Source organism: Elgaria multicarinata, chromosome 2 (assembly GCF_023053635.1).
Source record: "Elgaria multicarinata webbii isolate HBS135686 ecotype San Diego chromosome 2, rElgMul1.1.pri, whole genome shotgun sequence".
Classification (NCBI taxonomy): Eukaryota; Metazoa; Chordata; class Lepidosauria; order Squamata; family Anguidae; genus Elgaria; species Elgaria multicarinata.
Genome location: NC_086172.1, coordinates 78,031,240 through 78,053,482, shown reverse-complemented (window position 1 = coordinate 78,053,482; position 22,243 = coordinate 78,031,240). Strand labels below are relative to the sequence as shown.

Below are 22,243 nucleotides of genomic sequence, written 5' to 3'. Positions count from 1 at the left end.
AGACCAGCCTACCTTGCAGAGTTATCGTGAGAGTAAGAGAAGAAAAAAAGAAATGAATTTAATTTGTTTAAAGGCTAACTCACTGGCTTAGCACTGGCCTCCTACTTTAAGATGATTACCTCACAGACATATCTTAGGCGGCCTGAACAAGAGAAATTTATTATTTATCAAATAAATTTTATCCACATTATTCTTGGATCCAAGCAACGCCGGTAATGTCAGCTAGTTAATTATAAAATAAATAAACAAAGACCATTTATGTTCTTTCTAATTTAAAACTCGTATATTGTGTTAGGGATATGAAGTGCTTGAGTTTTTAAACGTGTAAAAAATTGCCCTGCAAATGCAAAATACAATCCATAGATATTGTTCCCATATCATCAGGGGTGACGTGGAATTGTGAGACCGTGTTAAACCCCGCAATGTACACCACTGTTATTTCTATGGCAGTGGACAAGAGAATAGTTAGGACATCCCTGTAACGTAGTACGGTGTTGTTATCCCTACATTACTGGGCAGAGTTGAGGCTGAGATAGTTTACAACAACCCCGCAATGTAGTGCTGTAATTTCCATATTGCACGGAAAGGCTGAGGATGGGACAGCACAGTTTACTACAACCCGGCAATGTCGTCGTATTTTTATGTTCCTAGGAACGTCCCACACACTATAAACACCCTTCAATGTTATTACCAGATGCACTACATTTTACACCTTTTCCAGCCCGGTCGCTTGCTGTCGGTGGCTGTTCCCGATTTTTAGCGTGGAGGGAGACAACATGCCACCTACCAAACACACCTCAGATTGCAGCAAATGGTAATTCTAGCTAACCTGCACTTCCGCCCCCGATTAATCCAAACCTAGCAGTCTCAGACTCCATTCGCTTCTAGACAGACCAGCTTGAATTTTCCCTGCTCACAAGGCAAAATGGCGTCTCTCTCCCACCCCGCAACAAACAGGAAACGGGGCGGAGGGGGGGGCAAACTGATCCCCGTCAGACTGTTGGCCTACAATTCCCAGCATCCCCCCAACCTCTTATGCTCTCTGAGGCGTGCCGGGAATTGTAGGCCACGTCGTCTGAAGGGCACCAGGTTAGGGAAGGCTATGCTAGCCGCTCTTCTTTCTCTTTCTCTCTGATAAACTACGCCAAAATGGCGGAAGCGTCCGTCCCGTGACGATGTCAGAAGAGCCTCGAGGGGGAGGGAAGGAGAGCAGTGACGAAACGCGAGGAGGCGGGGCCCGGAAGGCCGCGGGGTAATCGGGGAGCCCCCGCTATGGCCGGCGTCTTCGACATCGACCTGGAAACGGAGGAGGGGAGCGACGGGGAGGAGCCTGATCTGGGGGCCTTGGTGAGGCGGGGTAGGAAATGATAGGGGTGGGCCCAGCTGGGGAGGAAGGGAGGAAGACAGGGAAGGGGGTGAGGAAGGAAGCAAGGAAGGAGGGAAGAAGGAAGCAGCAGTGCAATTGTATATGTGTCGAATCAGAAGCAAATTCCATTGAGTTCAGTAGGGCTTACTCCTAAGTAAGTGGGCGCAGGGTTGTAGTCCCAGTGCCAAACCCCCCACCCCCATACACATTCTCTGACTAGGGCGTCCCATGGCGTTCTTGAGTACGAACCAGCCTGCCCCACTTTCCCTGGCGCTTACTTCTGCTCTGTCTTTTTCCAGGAAGTGGACCTAGATTCTCGCAGCAGTGGGCCGGAGTAAGTACAATACAAAGTGTTGGATCCAGACTTATTACTATTTGGATTAGATCAATAGAAATCATTCAACTTTTAAGCCCCATTGATTTCAAGTGGGTCTCCTCTGAGTCTGGCCCTAACCCATTGTCCTCTGTTCCCTCCTTGGGAGGATGCTGCTTTGCTTGCTCCGCCACAACCAGACTCTCAGACGTGTCCATACTTGGTGTTCCCCTCCCCCCGTTACCTGAAAAATAGGCAGACAGACAAATAAGGCAAGAACAACCTTGACGGGTCAGGTCGTCAAGGGTCCATCTGTACTCCAGCTAGACAGATAGCTTTGAGAAACTCACATACACGAATGAACGTGCCCTCCCTCCCCCCTGCATGGTGTGCACATCTAAAACTTGGAGGCAGCCTCTCCATTCCTCAAATTGCAATTATATGTTGTTATCCAGTGCTATTGATGGAACATAATGGCACTTCAAAGCACCATTAAGCAAATGACAAGTCAACTTTTTGATCAAAGAGAGACAAAAGGGGGATGGGAGAAGCAACAATAAGATAATAAGGGCTATTATTGTGTCCTTGGCACTAAATTCATTCCAAACGAGAACTGCTAGATTCCCACTCACAAGCGCAGAGTTTGTTAAGATTCCCCTGTTCTATACCACCCTGATAGGGAATACAGCATCGTCGTTGCCTCGTTGTATCAGAGGCAAAGGCCCATCTTTTTCAGCATTCTGTTTCCTAAAACACTGAGTTACATCAGATGCTGCTGCATGTTGGGGCAAACCCCGCCCCCAACTTCGAGTATAACCTAATGGGATCTAAGCTGGCAGTGATGGAACAAGAAAGAGATATTTGGATTGTGGTGGACAGCTTGATGAAAATGTCAACCCAGTGTGTGGCCACTGAAAAGAAGTCAAACTCCATGTTAGGTGTTATAAGAAAAGGAATTGAGAATAAAACTGCTAGTATCATACTGCCTTTATGCAAATCTATGGTGTGACCACACTTAGAATACTGTGTACAGTTCTGGTCACCACACCTAAAAAAGGATATTATAGAGCTGGAAAAAAGGCAGAAAAGGGCAACTCAAATGATTAAGGGGCTGGAGCATCTCCCCGATGAGGAAAGGTTATAACAACTCGGATTGTTTAGCTTGGAAAAAATGAGGCTAAGGGGAAACATGATAGAGGTGTGCAAAATTATGCATGGTATGAGAATATGGATAGGGAGACATTTTTCTCCCTCTCTCAAAATACTAGAACCAGGGCTCATCTCATGAATTATTATTTATTATTATTTATTGCATTTGTATACCGCCCCATAGCCAAAGCTCTCTGGGCGGTTCACATAAGATAGCTGATTGGTGGGAAATTCAGAACAAATAAAAGGAAGTACTTCTTCACATAGCGAATAGTTAAATTATGGAACTCACTACCACAAGATGTAGTGATGGCTACCAATTTGGATGGCTTTTAAAGGGGGTTGGATAAATTCCTGGAGGCAAAGCTACCAATGGCTGCTAGCCCTGATGGTTGGTGCTATCTCCAGTATTCGAGGCAGTAAGCCTGTATGCACCTGTTGCTGGGGAACATGGGTGGGAGGGTGCTGTTGCACTATGTCCTGCTTTGTTGGTCCCTGGCTGATGGCTGGTTGGCCACTGTGTGAACAGAGTGCTGGACTAGATGGACCCTTGGTCTGATCCAGCAGGGCACTTATGTACTTAAGGCATGAAGGAGATGACCCCAGGGTTTGGCATTTACCAGACATGGAGGTTCCATTTAGCCATTCATTGAGCTATGCCCATATATGTGTTTGTCCCTTTGTTAAAAAGCTATCTAAGTCAATGGCTGTTGCCACATCTTGTGGTAAGGCATTGCATGTTAATTGCATTGTGTGTGAAGAAGAGCATCCCTTGGCAGTAGGTGCAGGATGGGCAAATCAGTGCTTTCTGATGACCCAGAGTTTCCAGGAATTAAAAAATATCTTGAAGGTGTGAACTTAGGGTTGTATCCAATGATGACTTTGCCATATCTTTGTGGAAAGCCCTTCCTCTCAAGGAGGGGGATTCATGAAAATTGGGTGCTGTCACTTGCACAAGCAGAAGCACTTTCTGCAAAGACAAAGCCACCATTGGATATTGCATTTAGAGAGCAATCTGATGGTCCTTGGGCGAGCATCCCGGGGACCATCAAGTATTTCAGATTCTCCCCTCCGAGGTTGAAGACAGGGCCAAGCCCTGTGGATAGTTCTGGATTGTCAGATTGTTATAGAAATGGTGTTTTTGCTTTTCTTTAAAATACATAGGCTTGAATTTTAAGACAACTCAAGGAAGTTCATGGAAGGAAAGTTTCCCATCACCCCCTTCTCTTCCTGGTAGCCTTCTACACCATTCAGGAGGGGGACCCACCCTCTGGAGGGGCATATTTGGGGTTCCAGGAGGAGGGGATGGGCAATTTACCTTCTGAAGTTAACTTACCTTAGGGTCCAAGTCGATGCCTTCATAGAACGCACACCACAACTCTATGCTCTCAGCCCTCTCTCCCATTTTAATAGCCTGATAATCCTCACTCCTAGGGAGCCCCCCACTCTTGCCCTGCTCCTTTATTGCCCGGCCCTCTTTTCTCCCCCCTCAGGCTGGTGCCAGGATATTATGAGGAAATTGAAATCTCTGAGAGCATCGTCAACAATGGCCCAGAGCGCATTGGGCCCCACTGCTTTGAGTTGCTGCGTGTCCTGGGCAAGGGTGGCTATGGCAAGGTAAGCAGTGGCTTGGGTGAGGTGGGGAAGTAAGATTTATTTATTTATGTCTTGCGTTTTTCCTCTTGCAAGGAACCTGAAACGACTTACATGGTCCTTCTCTCCATTTTACCATCATAACAACCCTGTGAGATAGGTCAGGCTGAGAGTCTGTGGCTGGTTCAAAGTCACCCAGTGGGCTTCATGGCCAGGTGGCACCTATAAACGAGATCGGCCGAATCCCAATACAACACTCTAACTGCTACACCACTCTGGGTCTCAGTGTTGACCCCAAGCCCACTGAAGAGGTAGATTCCTGCCGTTTTCAAGCCTTTGTAGGATAGTGGACTAATTGAACATGCATCAAGTGAATTTGGATTTCAGGATCCCTGGAGGCCTTTTTCACAGAAAGGGGCCTGCTTCTCGCTGAGGTGGTAAACCTGTGTCTTGTCTATATCACTTTGCACTGCAGGTCTGGACTCACCTGATGGAATATTTTTCCATGGGTTGTGGGGAGATTCCTCTGCATAGTAAACTAAATAAAATTAATAAAATGTTAATACTAGCATGCCAGCTAGACGGCTAGAGTCTAGAACTCTTCTCCCTGAACTCTTATGCAAAGGGAATTTGTGTGTGTCTGTGTGTTGTTACATGGAAGAACATTCACTCAACCTGTAGCCTGAAGTGGTACAGCCCAGACAGGTTTAACATCCCATCAAGAAGTAGGCCAAACCTCTGCTCTGCCAAATAGCAGGTGGACCAGAACCATCAACACAGCTGCTACAAGTTCTCCTGGTTTAAGGAGGAAGTGAGACAGGAAATAAGACAAGCAAGACAGCATATTCGCTTGACTTGTGCCAAGGTTAACCAATAAAAATACAGACTATTTTTAACGCTGTGCCGTGGTGATGACGGCATTCTTGTATTTCCATTAACTGTACGAAGGTGAATGAGCTTCTGGGTCCTCTTATGCCCAGTGTGACCATTATACCATCCGCTTTGCAGATAACTTTGCTTGGATTTTGTTCAGGCAGGGACATGAATGTTTGTGTGTAACTCCCAGTTTAAGGTCAGAATTCGAGGTGCTAAAGGACCGAGAGGTGTCCAGTTTTATTTAGACTGATTTCAATCAGTGTGGAAAGTCTGTTTAGCGATACGACAGCAAACATTTGCAATGAAGATCCTTAGCCACCTCAGAGAAGCGGGGCCTTTAACTAGATGGGATTATCTATGCATAATTAAGGACGGGTGGAAAGCCACATGGCTCAAAGAAACCCTATTTTAGGAACAAAACCTGTGTGTGGACTCTTCATCCTTCATCTATTTATCGTCCAATTTCTAAGTGTTCCTTTCAGAGGAAGTAGTCATCCTGCATCTTCGGGCATGCCTGTGGCACTATCCTGTCTTCTGGATCTCTGTTTTTCTGGATTTCAGCCTGGGCATAGCATTGAGACTGTGTTTGCGACCTTGACTAAAAATCACCTGGGGTGTTTGAACTCTGATTATTCTGTTAGGTCTTTCTGAATCTTACTATATCAATAATAATATGATGGTGGAAAGGACCGTGGGCAATGATGCTCTTGAGTCCTTTTGTTCTTATTAAGGGGGGTGTGTGTGTGTGTGTGTGTGTGTGTGTAGAATATGATAAAGGCCAGGTATATTTCACCCCCTTTCTTGAGATTCCTTTGGGGTTCCACAAGGATCTATTTCTTCCCCATCCTTCTGAACCACTAGGTTTGATCGTTAGGGTCATTGAAGTGTGCCGATGACACACCCCACTCTATTTCTGTTTTCCACGTCCTGTAATTCAGTATCTGGCTATGGTTGGGGGCTGGCTGTGAGCAGCCAGATGGAAGCTGAATCCAGTCATGACAGAGGCCCCCTTCCGGTCCACAACCAGCAACTCCTTTCCAAAAAGACCCACACAAACAGCCAGTGCAGTTGCACCCTTCTCTCTCTCACACACGCTTGTAACATGGGATTGCATTTCATGATGTGGCTCTTGCACCGCAGAGTATTCAAGGGAAGGGGTCTTTTAGTTTGGCAATTGGCAGGATTGGGTCCTCTAGTTAAGTCTCTTGGTATCCCGTGGGTTCTTGAGCACCTGGCAGGATTGCCCTTCCTCTACTCCAGGGGTGTCAGACCTTTCCACCTGAGGGCCGAATTCAATTTCAGAGAAGCTGGGGGTGGATTCCAGCGGTGGTTGGGGCCAAAGGCAAAGGGGCAGGCCAAACATGCCAGCAACTTTTCGCTTAAAGCTCTTACTGCCTGTAATGCATTTCAACGTTTTAGAAGGGGTGGGTGGGGGGCATGCCAAGAAGCCACCAAACAATCAGCAGTTGGGAGAAAGGGGTGGAGCCAGGGGAAGGAGGCCCGATCAGCTAGGGGAAGCCCCAAGAGCTGCATTTGGCCCCTGTGGGCCTGAGCATCAACACCCCTGCTCCAAGAATTCTGTAATACCTCTTGGCAGGGCGGGGGCAGAATCCTGTGAGTTACTGGCAGTAACCACATTAGATGTCTGCACTAAAAGAAGTGTGTGTGGAGTGCACAAGATCAAGACTCTGTAGTCAAGAACTGTGCAATACTGATCCGTTCTGGATTGTTGCCAACACACCACGTGATGGCCTTGCTTGTTCCCCATGCCTTTCTCTGATATACACACAACCCCTATACCAGGTTGAGGAAGCCAGATACACGATGGGGGGCTTCAGGGCTAGTGATTCCTGGCTTCCATGGCAGAGAGCAGCACACTTCTTATCTCTCTGGCTCTGCCAGATCACCCCCTGTTCCTCAGGAAGGTGCCTTGGCCTGTGGAGAGGATGCCGCTGCCATGTATTCTGTATTAGCCTGAAAATGGGTCTTATGTGGCCCTTCTCCCCCAAACTGCCCTTGTGTCCTGAACTCTCTTTCTGCTTCTGCTTCCACTGTAGGTGTTCCAGGTACGGAAGGTGCAGGGCACAAACGCAGGGAAGATCTTTGCCATGAAAGTCCTGAAGAAGGTGAGCTGCCCCTTTGCCGCTCTGTGCTGCCACGTAGCTTAGCGCGTCCTTAATTCTCTATGGGTGTCTCCTGCAGGCCAAGATTGCCTGTGATGCCAAAGACACAGCTCACACGAAGGCTGAGAGGAATATCCTGGAGGCCATCAAGCACCCTTTCATTGTGGACCTGATCTATGCCTTCCAGACCGGTGGCAAGCTCTACCTCATCCTGGAATGTCTCAGCGGTATGGAAACCTCAGCTCCGCCTCGCTCTGTGGAGCGGCTCATTCCAGCAGTCCCGTCAAGCAGCCTGGGATCCGGCCCACGTGGATTTGCGGGAAGGGCCAAGCTGCGCTGGAGCAGCCTGATGGTTCCTCTTTCTCTTGTGCTTCCTAGGTGGGGAGCTTTTCATGCAACTGGAGCGAGAAGGCATCTTCCTGGAGGATACAGCCTGGTCAGTGGAAACGCTAGCGTAGCCTGCAGGCTTTCTGTCCTGTTTCTTGCACTGGCCATAGCTGGGAAAATGGGAATGGGGCAGCTGGGAAGTGTTAGAGTGCTTCCACCTGATAGGTGAGAATAACTGGACCACCTCCTTGCAACCATATCCACTGTTATTTGCAGCGACACTCCAGAGTTTGAAGCAACTGCCATTCAAAGTCCTGCAACCCTGTGGGAAGGACCAAGCACATGAGTCCATAATGCAAAACCTGGACAGGGTGGTGGTTTTGTCCTAACAACCTTTGCAATTGGCCGTTCTTAATTGGTTGCAGGCCTTTGAACATAGGGCTCCGTACCATAGGATCAACCCACAGGAAACTTGCACGGGACAATGGTTACATTTTAAGAGGTACCTTCGTTTGAAAAACAGTTCCGTGGTGTTTACATCTCTACCTGCTGCACTGTGAAATCAGCAAGCTGCTATTTAAAAATCTGTAAGGCACATGTCGGGATAAATGCAGCTTGCAGATACAACAGAAATTCAAAAGCAATTAGGGGAAGCAAATGAGGCAGCTTTTCCCCATAGTAGACCAATGAAAGAGTTCATTGTGCTTGTGGACAGTGGCATGTTGTCACTCCTCTCCTGGGCCTGGCAGGGAGGAGCACCAAGCCTCATAAATGCATGTGGCTGTTCTCATTCTGTAGAGCCTCTTCTGTAGAGCCATGCAGAGTTTAAACTGGTGCTAGAAATGGGAGGGCAGGAGGTAATGTGGTACACTTTTGCGGAACATATTGGATTGCTGCTAAATCATCCTTCCCTGACCTGGCGTCCTCCAGATGCGTTTGACTACAACCCCCATTGTGTCTTTGTAGTCCAACACATTGGGGGGGGGGGATATCAGTTGGTGAAGGCTGTGCTAAAACATGTCCTTGAGGCACGACTAGATTACATTCACAAGAGAACCTTAGGAAATGCAAGCCCTTGATTAAAGAGCATGTAGTGCTTGCCTTGCCCCTGCTGGTTAAAATTCCAGGAATCATCACATCCTTTCCTCTTTCCCAAGCAGAAACTAACCCTGACTTACCTGCACCAAATCGGCATTCCCACCTGTACCTGAAGATACAAGATCCCAGCCAGCCAGCTCCTCTCTTGGCAGCTGGGTCCTTCATTCCCACAGATATGGATGAATCTTGCAGGCTGCAGTGCCCCTGCCAGGGCCCTTTTGATGAACTTGTGGCTTTCTCCCATTGACCTGTGTCACCTGTTATTGGGGTCCTGGAGTGGCGGCGCCTCAAATAGAGTGCTGTCAATCACATTCTTGTTAGATCAATGTTCTTTTCACCCAAGGACGAGATCCAAACAGCCCTTAAGCACGACTCCACCATTCCAGCGACAGAGGGTTCAAAAGCGCTTAATTGATTAGTAATCAAGGCCTGGTCTCTTCAAAGGGAGCAATCAGACAAAAGACATAGGGAATATGGTACAGTATTAAAACTTTCAAGGGGCAGGGCCCAGTAGCAGCATTAACCAATCAGAACATAACACTGAGGCATAGCTAATTATGCTAAACAGTCCTGTAAACAATACCTTTGGCCTGACAGTAAGTTACAGAGAGTTAACTTCGACACAGACAGCTGGAGCCAGGACTCTTGTTTATATTAGTAATCAAGGATGCAAGGACGCACACAAGGAGACATTCTCATACAGGGCATTATGACATTTTGCTTGGTGTGCAATGGATACTATACAGTTTCCTGTTAAAAATGGAGGTGGTTCTGCTAACATTCTGAACCTTGTGTTTGCGTTGTTGATTGAATCCTTTTTCTGTTCTTCCAGTTTCTATCTGAGCGAGATCACCCTGGCCCTTGGCCACCTCCACTCTAATGGCATCATCTACCGGGATCTCAAGCCGGAGAACATAATGCTAAACAGCCAAGGTATGAGGCAGCATTCCACCTTTCGAGCCAGGGTGTGGGTGGTCTACATAGAACTGAGTCTGGTCCTTCCAGCACTGTGCCCCGAACCAGGGCAGTAACAGAATCTTGCTTTTTGGATTTGCTCTTCTGCAGGGCACATTAAGCTGACGGACTTCGGCCTTTGCAAGGAATCCATCCACGATGGTGCTGTCACCCACACCTTTTGTGGCACCATAGAGTACATGTAGGTGGCGTGGGCTCCCGGGGACCTTTAGGAAATCCACACAACTCTGTCCTAGTTGGAGTTGGGTGAGGGGTGTCTGGATCAATAGGTCTCCTCTTGATCACTCTGTTTATCTCCCCCTCTACATCCAGGGCTCCAGAGATATTGATGCGCAGCGGGCACAACCGAGCTGTGGACTGGTGGAGCCTCGGTGCGCTGATGTACGACATGCTCACTGGATCGGCAAGTCTCGCTTGTGCTGTGTCTGGAGGCAGGGGTGGAAGCAATAAGAGCACAGGGTGTGGCGGAAGTGAAGCCGCACAGTGATGGGAGGGAGGGTGGGTGGGAATGATAATGAGTCAGTTATTGCAGAGAGCCTTGTGTGTGAGTCAAGTGGTTGCTATCACAGGGTAATGGGAATAATGCGCTTCTAGCATCCTCATCTAGAAACTGCACCAGTTCTGAACCAAGGCAACACCTCACTGCTAGATCTAGCAAGATGTTTTGAGGGCAATATTGAAGGAATGGTTCTTTGCCCCTCAGGGTGTTGCTTCTTTGATTGTGTGTCTTAATGTCTCTGCCCCTGGGCCCAGCAACATCCATTGGCTGAACCCTTTACTCCCAAAGGGTTCTGTTTGCACCCCTTATCACTTTGCCACCCATTGCCCTTTGCTGCACTCTTTCCCTCGCTGCCTTACTCCCACCCCGCCCCTGCTGCCTGCATTTGCTTGGGCTTCCAAGCAGATCCTTCCTTCCCCTGCGCCTGTGCTGAGCCCTTTGTGCCCATTCCTTGCAGCCTCCATTTACAGCTGAAAACCGCAAGAAGACAATTGACAAGATCCTGAAGGGAAAGTTAGTGTTTCCACCCTACTTGACGCCAGATGCCCGTGACCTGATCAAGAAGGTACAAGCCTGCTCATCATTTGCCTGCAGTTCTGGATTTTTTTACTGTCTTGTTTCTAATATTTCTACTCTACTTCCCCCTGCCCACCCTAAGGTATTTTACTATTGTTGCAAAGCAGGGATGTGGAACCTCTGGCTCACAGAGGTTCGCCCCCTGGAGGAATCTCCCCCGAAATAATCCCTGCTGTTTATCTCCAATCTGAGGTTGGAGATAACAGCGGAGATTCCCCTGCTCACCACTTGCCCTCCCAATTGGACATCCAGGGGGAATCCCTGCTGATACCTCAGATCAGAAATAACAAGAGGCATGTGGGCAGCTGGGGACTCAGCGGGCACTGGCAGTAGCGGGCACTGGCTGTGTGGCTTTGCACCCACACCCGCATAGGGACACCATGAGCCACCTAAGGCCGGGGACTCAGCCAGTCCTCCTCCCAGTGCCTGCAGAGTCCCTTTCTCCATGCTGAGAGATTCTCGGAACTCCGTACTTTTCTTGGCACAGAGAAAGGCAAATTGGGTCAAGTGATGATGTCAGTGGGTATGATCAAATCCACTGCCATCCATCTGTAGAGGGCCTGAGGCAGGCAGTTTGACACATACACACACTCCCCACAACTTGGTTCTGCTGTAAAGCTATAGGTGGACCATCTTTGTATGGATTGGGGTAGTCCCATGTAAAGGATTGGCTGATAGTCTACTACCAGACCTTCTGCACAAGGCATTCTGCTCAGGTGTTCCTAGGTGTGCTGGTATGTATCCGTTTGTAGTGCACAGCAGCACTGGTGGTAACTTGCCTCCCTTGCAGGAGGGGGGAAGGGGCCCCTGCTGTAGCGTGTGCGATGAGTGGCTTTGTGGGCACCTGTTCATGTGAAAAGGGTCACAACAGCAGTGGGAAGCGTACCTAGAATGACGTGAAGGTTATCGTGACGTCACATTTGAAAGTTTGTGACTGTGAAGCATCTGATTTTGCCCTTGAGGTTTACCCGAGACCGTATTTTTCCTCCCTGTGTTCTTTTCTCTCTCCAGTTCCTCAAAAGGAATCCTAGTCAGAGGATCGGTGGTGGGCCACGTGATGCTGCAGATGTGCAGGTAACGTTGAATTTGGAGAGGGGGTGTGCGCAGTGATGGCAAGGTTTGCTCCTGACAGATATTGTGTTCACAAAATAGGGCAAAAATTATTCTATCCCTCAGGGCTACAGAGCAGGGCTTTAAAGTGTGTGGGCATTCAAAAATGGGGGAGAGGGGTGTGGTCCTCTGCGGATGCTTTTCAAGAGGAGGGGCTTCACTGCCTTGCACAGTTGTGTCCCTCCTAGAAATGAGTAAAAGCAGAAGAGGAAGCAACTTAGTTGCAGAATTCAACTTTTCCTAGTATAAAGCAGCCTTCCCCAACTTGGTGCCCTCCAGATGTCTATCATCCCCAGCCAACAAGGGGATGGTAGGAGTTGTAATCCAAACACATCTGGAGGGCATCAGATTGGGGAAGGCTGGTATATGATTTTCCAATCTAATCTGAGGGCATAGTGAAGTGGCACAGTCCATGAAGAGCTGTACTACATTTGTTTTTTCGAAATGTGCAGGCTTGGCCCTAATTCTGAAATTAAAAAGGTCTGGTTTGGCCTACACTGGTCACCAAGGTGAAATAGTTGCTGATGGAGTTGCCCTGGGCCCAGCCACCTTTCTGCTTCTGCTTGTGGCATTCCAGCGACTGGTGCAATCGTGGTGACATTGGTTAGCACGGCCACCCTTCATGGTCGTCTGCTGCCTCACAAGCACAGCAGCCAGAGTAGGCCGAGGAGAGCCAAGGGACCACTTCTGCAAACTCTGGGTGGAATGCAGCTTTTCCACCTGGATGGTATGAGGGCAGCTTCCGCTATGAGGGCCCCTGTGTTTCAGGAACCACAGGAGGTTCTGGGTAGCACTGACTTATCTTGTCTTTTCTCTTTCAGAGGCACCCTTTCTTCCGACATATCAACTGGGATGACTTACTGGCCAGGAGAGTTGATCCGCCCTTCCGCCCATTCCTGGTACTGCCACCAACACCCTCGCTCTCCTTTCTCTGGCCTGTCTTTTCATCACCCCACATCTCAGCCCCCCTCCTGACTATATCGGGGCTTCTCAGTCCTCCGTTTTATGGGTTCTGCTCTGTAGCTTGGATAACGAGTTTACGAAGGAATGCTGAGCTGAGGCCATCCTTGCTTTCTGCACCATCCACATCTTTTCTTGACTGACTTGAAGTCATTCTGTGGATGCTCACTCCCTGTGTGCTTTGTTATCTCCCTGTACCTTCCTCCCCCTGCCCATGTTAGCTGTGTTTAGCCCAGGGGTGGGCAGCTTGAGGCCCTCCAGATGTTTCAGGTCTGCAACTCCCATGCTGGCTAGAGTTGATGGGAGTCATAGGCCAAAACATCTGGAGGGCCACAAGTTGCTCCCCTCTGGTTTTGGTGCGGTGTTGCTTTCCTCTGTGACAGTTCTCAGTGACGTATTTGTGAGCAGCTCATCACTTCGTTAGTTTAAACCTGGTTGGCAATTCCAGCCCAGTTCTCTCTAACTTTGATTAACTAATGGTGCGGCTTCAGTTACCACATATAATAAAAACTCATCCATGTGTTCATTGTTACTTGGCCAAACTAGTTGTGTAGGTCGTTGCTAAAGGGGGCTGTTTTCCCCAGTTCATCTGTGACAAGGCGGTTAAAAGGCAGCATGGGGTAATGATTCCTCTCTGAGTGATCTGGAATGTGTTTCTCAAGACAGTCCTCTAAAATGGAGTGGGTGGGGGAAATGGCACCTTTCCATCCCTTGTGTATCTGCTTACCAGCTCACCTTGCCTAAGCAGCCTATAGGGAGGTGTGGTGTGTCCTGTCTCTCCTTGGGTCCTCTTCCTCACTCAATGCTGATCTCCTTTTCCCCCTCTTTCCATCCGCAGCAATCAGAAGATGATGTCAGTCAGTTTGACACCCGCTTCACTCGCCAGACCCCTGTGGACAGTCCCGACGATGGGGCCCTCAGTGAGAGTGCCAATCAGGCTTTTCTGGTAAAGCAGGAGGTCCTGTGACAGGGAAGAGGTGTAAGGGGGGGAGGGGCTTTCTAAGCCCAAGGGATGCCGTCCTTCATGGCTGTTCTTCCTGGGGCCACATGCCAACAGTGGGCAGAACCAGGCCCAGAAGTGCATGGGGCCAAAGCAAAAGTTGGCAGGACCACCTTCTCTCTCTCTCTCTCAGATAAATAGAGATGATGGCCGGTTTCAGATGACATGCTAATCAACGGTTGTTTTCCATTTTGTTTCTATAACACCCGGCCTATCTGCATGCATAAGAGCATAAGAGGAGCCATGCTGGAACAGACCAAAGGTCTATCTAGTCCAGCATTCTGTTCCCACAGTAACCAACCAGCTGCCTGTGGGACATCCACAAGCAGGACATGAGTGCAGCAGCACCCTCCTGCTCATGTTCCCCAGAAACTGGCGTACATAGATATACTGCCTCTGATACTGGAGGTAACATATAGCCATCAGGACTAGCCATTGATAGCCTTCTCCTCCATACATTTCTCCAATCCTCTTTGAATTGAGGATGACTTCTCTCTCGCTCTCTGTGTGTGAGAGACTATATATATGCCCCCCCCCCTGCAACTTTCCACAGCAAATAGGCTTGAAAATAGACTCCCACTGGAAAGCTTTTTTCATGCCTAATTGCTAGGGGATGGCCATGGCAGCGGTAGAATCTTCCCGAAAGTCACAGCACACAGGGAGGAGATGGTTAACACTTCCCTTTCCAGGGCAGGATCTACACTATTGCTTATAACGGTTTATAAGGGTTATTATTATTATTATTATTATTATTATTATTATTATTATTATTATTTATATAGCACCATCAATGTACATGGTGCTGTACAGAGTAAAACAGTAAATAGCAAGACCCTGCCGCATAGGCTTACAACTGTTCAGGCCCAGGACGCATTACATATACAGTGTCCATACTGTTTTAAAAGTGCTATATCCTGCTTGGTGTAGATCGGCCCCAGCTGTGATCTTGAATCTCAGGTAGTGGGGGTGGGGGGCATTTGAAGCATAATTGCTGTATGGCTTAGGTGGGTCCCATGGGCCAGACCTGGCTGGCAGTTCACCTGTGATGCAAATAAGCCTTCTCCAATCTTGTGCCCTCTAGGTGTTTTGGACTACAACTCCCAGGATTCCCAGCCACTGGCCGTACTGGTTGGAGCGGATGGCAGTTGAAGTCCAAAACTTTGAAGGGCATCAGATTGGTGAAGAAAGCTGCGAAAGGTTGCAGTGTGGTGCTGCCTCTGACAAGGCGGGGGGAAAGTGAACCAAATCTCGACTTGCAAGGGTAGCCAGGATCCTAGCAATGCTGATCAGGTGTTTCCTCCCACAGGGATTTACCTATGTAGCCCCATCAGTGTTGGAGAGCATCAAGGAAGGCTTTTCCTTCCAGCCCAAACTGCGATCCCCGCGGCGTCTCAACAGCAGCCCCCGCACACCTGTCAGGTAACGCTGGTGGGAGGGAACTTTGTGGGATTGGCATTAAGAAGGGGCAAAAACAGAGTCTTTCTTGCTTAGCAAAACAAAAAGCTGCCTCTGGTAACGCCCCCGTGCCCTGGAAACCTCCTGTGCTGTTTGTTGTTCTATCTGGGGCTTAGAGCCCCAGGCTTCACGGCGAGGACGGAGTTGGGGTGGGGGAGGACGGAGCGTCAGTGGTTCAGTGAGCAATTGTCTTAACGGCACCTGTGTTTTGCAGCCCATTGAAGTTCTCACCCTTTGAGGCCTTCAAGCCAAGCACGACCATGGAACTGATGGAGCTGCCAGCACCCCTGTTCATGCCTGTGCCGGACGTCACCGCCCCGCTGCCCATCAAGACCCCATTGGGCAGCAAGAAGAAAAAGAAAGGCGCCCGAGGGCGAGCCCGGTAGCCGGGGGCAGCGGGGAGCTGACTGGACCGTCTGCCTCGCGGAGCGGCGCTGCTCTCCTGTCTGGGGGCGGGGGGCGGGGGGGGCTTGAGCTGTGCCACAGGGGCTTCCAGCCCTGTCAGAAGCACATGTCTTCCCCCGCTGCAAGAGGCCACTTCCCCTCCCAGCTGCAAGAGGCTGCATGGTGTTGGTGCTTCCCCGTGTAGGGACTATCCCCCCCACAAGGTGCTTTCAATTACACACACACAGATGTATACATGTAGCTGGGAATAGGAGGAGCTCGGGATGCTGGAAAGAGCAGTCCAAAGGTTCCTGCCTGGAGCTGCATCCTGTCTTCTTTTCTTTTTTGCCGTGTGTTGCTATGAGTGTGAGCTGGAGCAGGGCTGGCCTAGGGCCTGGCTTCCCTCACTGCTATTGCCAGCATTGTGCCTGTTAACGGTTCAGGACTTGTAAAGCAAGGGCAGCAACGTTTGACAGTATGGAAAGGGTCCAGCCGTTTGTGGGTGGAGTTGTGCCCTCTCCCGGGAAGCCGCTTCCCCATCTACTTTTCCCAAGTGCCAAAAGCAGCAGCTCCTCCCTTCCGTCTCCCTATGCAGCGGCTGTTGCCGGAGAAGCCCTCCTCTCCCAGGGCGGCTCCCTCTCCAGCCTCGCTTCTTCATATCCTTGGCTGTGAATGGATCCCAGCAAACAGAATCATGATTTGGGTGCCTGCCCAGCAAAGGGGCCGTCTGCGGCAAGGAGCGACGGGTGCCCTGGAAGCACCGCTGCTACGATACCTGTGGAGCATGAATGATGCTCAGAAGTGTAATGACAGTGAGAGTGCCATGATGCACGGTCGGACACTTCAGTCACCCAGTCTCCCCTTTGCTTTATTGTCAGAGGGAAGGTACTTTTTTAAAAAAAGAAAAAAGAAGAAACAAAAATCAGCCTGCCCCTTCTGGACAGAGGCTAGAAGAAGCAAGGGCACAAGCGAAAACAAGAAGGGGGAGCGAGGCAAAGCAAGGCAAGAGCAGCCCCCGCCATGTCCGTGGGACTCAAATCTGTGGCGGTTGTCTGACGAGGCTGCAGCCGAGCACTGCTTCTGTCCAGCATGATCTCTGCGGGGAGTCCAGCAGCACCTAGAGAGCAGTGACGTGCAACTGTTTGCTGCTGTCTTCCCAGGTGGCTGTCCCAGAGAAGGAATGCAGCCCGCTAAGGAGGGCTTCTGCACTGCCCTCCGTTGCCCTCGACGCCCCATCTTCCTGCATCCCTGCCTCTTGGAGAGGCTCAAAGTCGACGCTCTCATGGATTATCACCTGCCTCTCCTCTTCCTCTTCCTCGCTGCCTGCCAGCTGCTGCTGTTTCTGCTGCTGCTGCTGCTCCTCCTCCTCCTCCATATCGTCATCACACTGCCGCTGTTGCTCCCCCAGCTCTTCATCACTCTGCATTTCATCCTGGTAGCCCTGGGACAGCTCCTCGGCACGTGCCTCCCCCCAAAGCTCCTGCCAGCGGAGGACCAGGTCCTCCATCAGGCGCCAGGGGTGGTATCTTCCTTCTGTCTCACGGTTCAGCCGCCGCCACGCTAGGAACAGCGCAAGGATAAGAAGGAGCAGCAGGCAGACCAGGAGGCTCACGGCAACATCGTCGCTGCTGTTGCCACCACTTGTCCCTGAAGCCGCTGCCAGGGCTTTCCCCGGAAACAGCAGGAACAGGGCAGAGAGCACCCAGGGGAGCCTACGCCTCTGCAAAGAGAAAGGAACCAAGGTGAATCACAGGCTTGCCCCTTTTCACACCTCAAGCATTTTACCTTTGCTGGGTGGATCATGGAGTTCTGTACAGTGTTAGTAGGGCTCTGATGCAGATTGGAAGCGGGCACCTGGATGAAGGCAGAAGGAATAGATTGGGAGCGGCCGAGGCCTTACCTGTTCCCCAGCTAGCTGCTGGGGCTGGGCTGGCTAGCCATGGGGGGGGGGGGGAAGGCCTCTTGCAGTCTCCGGGCCTTTATTGGATGCTCCTATGAACCTGACATTAGAGGCTTTACAGGATCACTCTATACCATGGGCTATACGCTACGTGCTGTAATTTAAGAGTGAGCAAAAGGGAAGAGTGATTGTGTCCTGGCACAAGCTCTAGCGTTGTAGTCATAGCCCACAATAAAGGCACCACCGTGTGCCCTCTGCACTAATGGAAAAAAAAAGTGTGCCAAGAAGAGCTTAGTTCTGTGACTATAAATTATGCAGAGAACGTTAATTTACATGCATATTCTTATTTTTGCATATTTCTCCTGCTATTTTTGCGTAACATTCTAATTTTGTTAGTCCCAGGGAGAGACCAGTTGCTCAGCAGAGCCTCGAAGTCCCACTTCAGCTGCTGGTCTGGCTTCTGCATTGCCCACATGCTTACTCACTGTTCTGATGGGGGAAGAGATGCTAAAAACTGTGCTTTTGAAAATAAATGCTGAGATTCTCAGGAAGTGGAATTCTGTGTCCAAAGGCACTCTCACTTCGGTTTTCTGCCTTCTCCATGGAATCGGAGCACAAAGTCCCAACCTGGGGTGCTGCATGGTTTGCTAGTATCTGCCACTCTGCAGCAATGTCTGAAAGCAGGGGTGGGCAAGAAATTCAGTTCAATTTTAATAAGAATTTACCCAAATTTTCAAAGTTCTCTATATTTGGGACAAAAAGAAATTGAGATTTACTTTACAAAAATGGAAAGTGGGAAAACAAAAGTTGTCCATCCAAGTCCAGGGCTTTGAGTGCTTACAAGTCTGGGTTTGAGTCCCCGTGTTTGCAACTATGTTAGTGCTTAGTTGGGGTTGCCACTCTTTTTCCTGACAGCTATAGGGCGAGCAGTTTCATCTTGGTCCTCTCCATGCTGGGAATAGCTGCATCTATTACATTGGGCTGGTAAAGATGGGTGGGAATTTCATTTCTGTTTGTTTTTGATGAGAATTTACCAGTTTGCCAAGTGCTTCATATTTGGGGGGGAAAGAACTTAAGATTTAAAAGGACTGAATGCAGAAGAAAGCTAAACTGACAGATTCGCCTACCTCTCACTGAAAGGGTCTGTCCCATTCACATCCCTACCTTCCCAAGACACCTTAAGTCTCAGCATGTCATGGAGTGAGAGGGTCTCCGCTTTTACCCCCGACATTCCCTGTGCTGTTGCTTCAGCTCAGTGCACAGGAAGTTCCTGCTTGAACAAACCCTCCACTTTCCCCTTGTCCCAAAGGGACAGATGCTGGTACTGTAGGAAGGAGAACAGTGCCAGCTGGCCTAAAAGCAGAGTGCAAGAGGATCTTGGCTCAGCCAGGAGTTCCCCTCGGTCTTTCATTGGAGACTTATTGCTTTTTTCCCTCCAAGGAACCCAGGGCGTCGTACATAATCCTCCTCTCCATGTTATCCTCACAACAACAACCCAGTGAGGTAGGCTGGGCTGAGAGTCTGTGACTGGCCCAAAGTCACCCAGTGGGTTTTCATGGGCAAGTGAGGACTAGAACCCAGATCTCCCAACTCCCAGTCGAACACCTTAGCCGCTACACCACACTTGGGCTGCTGCTTACACTGGCACAAAGGGAGTAGATGCTGGGCGGGGCTCTCTTTAGCCTTTCATCGTTGCCCTTCCATCCTTCCTAAGCAAAAGCCACTAAACTCAGCAGTGGAGCCCATGGAAAAGGCCTTTGAGGTTCATAGTCTATCCCTAACATGCCTGCTGCACTGCATGGGCAGGCTCTATTTAACTTGTTCAGCTCCCCAGCATTTTCTTGCTTTGCAGTTTTCTTTGCCTCTATTATAGCCCCTCTTTACTACTTCCTTATCTTCAGCTAGAGCTTTGGCTATGTGGCGATATATAAATTTAATAAATACAAATATCGCAGGGACCCAGTGTGATGTTGTCTCGTAGCTTGGTGCTCGAGCTTATTGGAATTTCTGTATTCTGCACCTTGGCTTAAGGCATGACCATGGAGGCAGCTTGGTTTGGCTGCCATAAAGAGGGAGACCTACATTTCCCACTATCTGTTCCAACCGTTTTGGGCTTTAGAAATAGAAATGGGTCTGGGCAAGATACCAGCTTTAACCATGGGCGCTGTCAGTTCCCACAAGTAGTGCAGCGCGAGAGCTTTTGCACATTTTGCAGCCACATACATTCTCTCAACTCTGTAAAGTAGCTGGCCATCGGCTGCAAAGTTGCTCTCCCTTCTAAGGTAACTATGGTGGCACAGCAAAGGGAGAATTAAGGGAAGAAAATGAGTGTACAAAATGTCCCCCGGTTAATGCACCAGCTCATCTAAAAATTAAGCTAAATTGCAACTCATACCCTTTCTTATACAGTGATTCTACCCTCCACCCCAGTGCAAAGCAAGGTAACAAAATGTTTGAGGCCCGTGGGCATGTACATACATATTCTGAGTAGCCCTGGATATTAGCCTTTGTCAGATCACTTCAGCATTTTCAAGAATTACCACTTTAGGAGTTGTAACAGACCACTAATAAGGACAACAGTTCTCTTAGGGACCCACTTTCAATACAGCTGGTTTAGGTCTCTGCTTTGGGCCAACTGCGATGCCTAAGGCATAAAGTGTGAGGCCTACAAGGGAGAAGCCAGGGGAGCATAAAGAGCCCACCACAGTGGTTCCACCACAGATTAAGGGAACAGCTTTGCAAACTAAGGGCTGTAGGATCTTCCTTAACAAGCCATAATTGGCCACCTGGGCTGGTCTAGCTACTCCGTGTAGCTCACAAAGGGCACCAAAGGGGCAAGCAACAGAATAGCTTAAGGCAGGTATCAGCACTGGGAGGTTCCATAGCATAAAAGGGGAAACGTCATCTTAGGAGCAGCGTAGCTTAAAGCAAAACATGATCAAGGGAGATGGGGACAGATTGCCTACACCAAGTTGTGAGTGGAAATAGGGGCTGCGGAACCAAAGTCTAAGCAGTGAAGAAAGCAGAGCTGCAGTGTCTGGTTTTATACAACCCCAAACGGAAACAGGCTGCACAGCAATGCGTTCTAAGAGTTTTGCTGCTTCCAGTGGACTTGGTGGCCTGGTTCGCATGATCACAGGGCGGATAAGCCTTGGCAGCTTCTTAACCACTGTGCTCGTGCCGGTTGCATTTACATGACTACCTTCGTCAGCGCTGCTTATCGTGTTGTGCAAAGCTGGCCAGAGTGGCTTGTTGCTGCAACAGGTTACCCAGAACCCTACAATAGCAGTGTGGCTTGTTTCTCCAGCCACGATTATGTGAACCAGGCCAAGTGCTGGAAAGAAGAGGATGTGGCACCTCAGTTAGCTTTAAAAAATTCCATACTGCCTTTCAACTTAAGAATGTGCTAGCCTAAAGCACCATTTTCTTCACCCCTTTTATGAAAAGAATGCTTAGCACAACAGGATTCTGGTGTAAAGTCCACTGCGTTTCCCCCCTAGTGGCAGGAGAATGAATAGGATGAAAGTAACTCTGACTAACCAGGGATGGGCATGTCCACCTTTGTAGACCTTAGGACAGGCATGGGCAACTTGTGGCCTGCCAGATATTTTGCCTATAACTTCCATCAGTCCTAACTGCTATAGCCAATGGTGAGAGATTGTAGGAGTTGTAGGCTAAAACATCTGGTGGGCCACAAATCGCCCACCCCTGCCATAGGAGCATTAATAAGCCAGGGAAAACAGCAGTCCTCTTATCCTTCTTTCTGCACTACAGTCCTTCTTAACCATTCTCTACCTACCCAAGGAGGAGACCGTGCCTGGACACTTCCACTTGAAGCTAGAGGAAGAGCCAGGTTGTGGGCGGACAGATGATAGACGCAGAAGCTTAGCTAGCTGCCAGTTTTGGCTCAATGGAGCTACTCATTGTTGGATGACACATTCTTCTTCTAGATGTCTTGGTCACCACTGCCTGCCCAGCTGGACTTACGAATCTCTCCCCACGTTCAGTTTCATCTCTTGGCCCAACCCAGTCGGACATGACCACTTACCATCATCAGGAGTGGAGCACTTCTCTCACTGCTGTGTTGCCTATAGCCTCAAGTCAAATGAAACATTGCAACCGCATTAGGGTGTGCGCATAAGGGGGGATGGGGGGGGAGTGCTTCCTGCCTGTACTTGTCATGTGGTCCAGGAGATTTGCTGCAAAGCTTTGCTTAGCACCATATGCACAGAGACTACCTATTTTGAGTAATACAGAAAATATTGGGGACTTCCCATTTCTCACTAATGAACTTCATGCAGATAGGCCTTTATTGGGGCAGGAGGAAAGAGAGAAAACCAGAAACAGGTCAAACCCCTACTAAACAAATTTGTTTTTCCCAACAATGCCTCTTCTGTTTAAATACAAAAAGGTATAGATTTGAAATGCACCAAATTAAGCCTTTTGGACAGCTGTCAAATGTTTGTCCCACGTTGTTTTAGACGTATGCTATGCAGTAAAGCAAACTCCTACATTTGTTTGTAGAGCCAGTGTGGTGTA

At 49.2% G+C, this 22,243-nt stretch overlaps 2 protein-coding genes across 2 annotated transcripts; one reads left to right on the top strand and one right to left on the bottom strand.

Annotated features, from left to right (window-relative positions):
* The first annotated feature begins 1,149 nt into the window (after positions 1–1,149).
* RPS6KB2 (ribosomal protein S6 kinase B2) lies at positions 1,150–16,696 on the top strand. Its single transcript, XM_063116851.1, has 15 exons — positions 1,150–1,347; positions 1,666–1,700; positions 4,322–4,445; positions 7,355–7,423; positions 7,500–7,647; positions 7,799–7,856; positions 9,678–9,778; positions 9,911–10,001; positions 10,133–10,223; positions 10,777–10,884; positions 11,907–11,969; positions 12,827–12,904; positions 13,804–13,911; positions 15,272–15,384; positions 15,635–16,696. Exons 1-15 carry the CDS (start codon positions 1,273–1,275, stop codon positions 15,804–15,806), a joined length of 1,434 nt encoding a protein of 477 aa, XP_062972921.1. The 5' UTR covers positions 1,150–1,272; the 3' UTR covers positions 15,807–16,696.
* Positions 16,652–21,799, bottom strand: PTPRCAP (protein tyrosine phosphatase receptor type C associated protein). Its single transcript, XM_063116852.1, has 2 exons — positions 21,753–21,799; positions 16,652–17,524 (listed from the first exon to the last, which is right to left on the bottom strand). Exons 1-2 carry the CDS (start codon positions 21,756–21,758, stop codon positions 16,922–16,924), a joined length of 609 nt encoding a protein of 202 aa, XP_062972922.1. The 5' UTR covers positions 21,759–21,799; the 3' UTR covers positions 16,652–16,921.
* Between the last annotated feature and the right edge of the window lie 444 nt (positions 21,800–22,243).

Excerpts from the sequence above, each read along its gene's own strand:
- RPS6KB2 (XM_063116851.1), top strand. The coding sequence starts at position 1,273 with ATGGCCGGCGTCTTCGACATCGACCTGGAAACGGAGGAGGGGAGCGAC. Across the intron at positions 7,424-7,499 it reads CCATGAAAGTCCTGAAGAAG|GCCAAGATTGCCTGTGATGC; the intron begins GTGAGCTGCCCC and ends TGTCTCCTGCAG. Across the intron at positions 9,779-9,910 it reads CATAATGCTAAACAGCCAAG|GGCACATTAAGCTGACGGAC; the intron begins GTATGAGGCAGC and ends GCTCTTCTGCAG.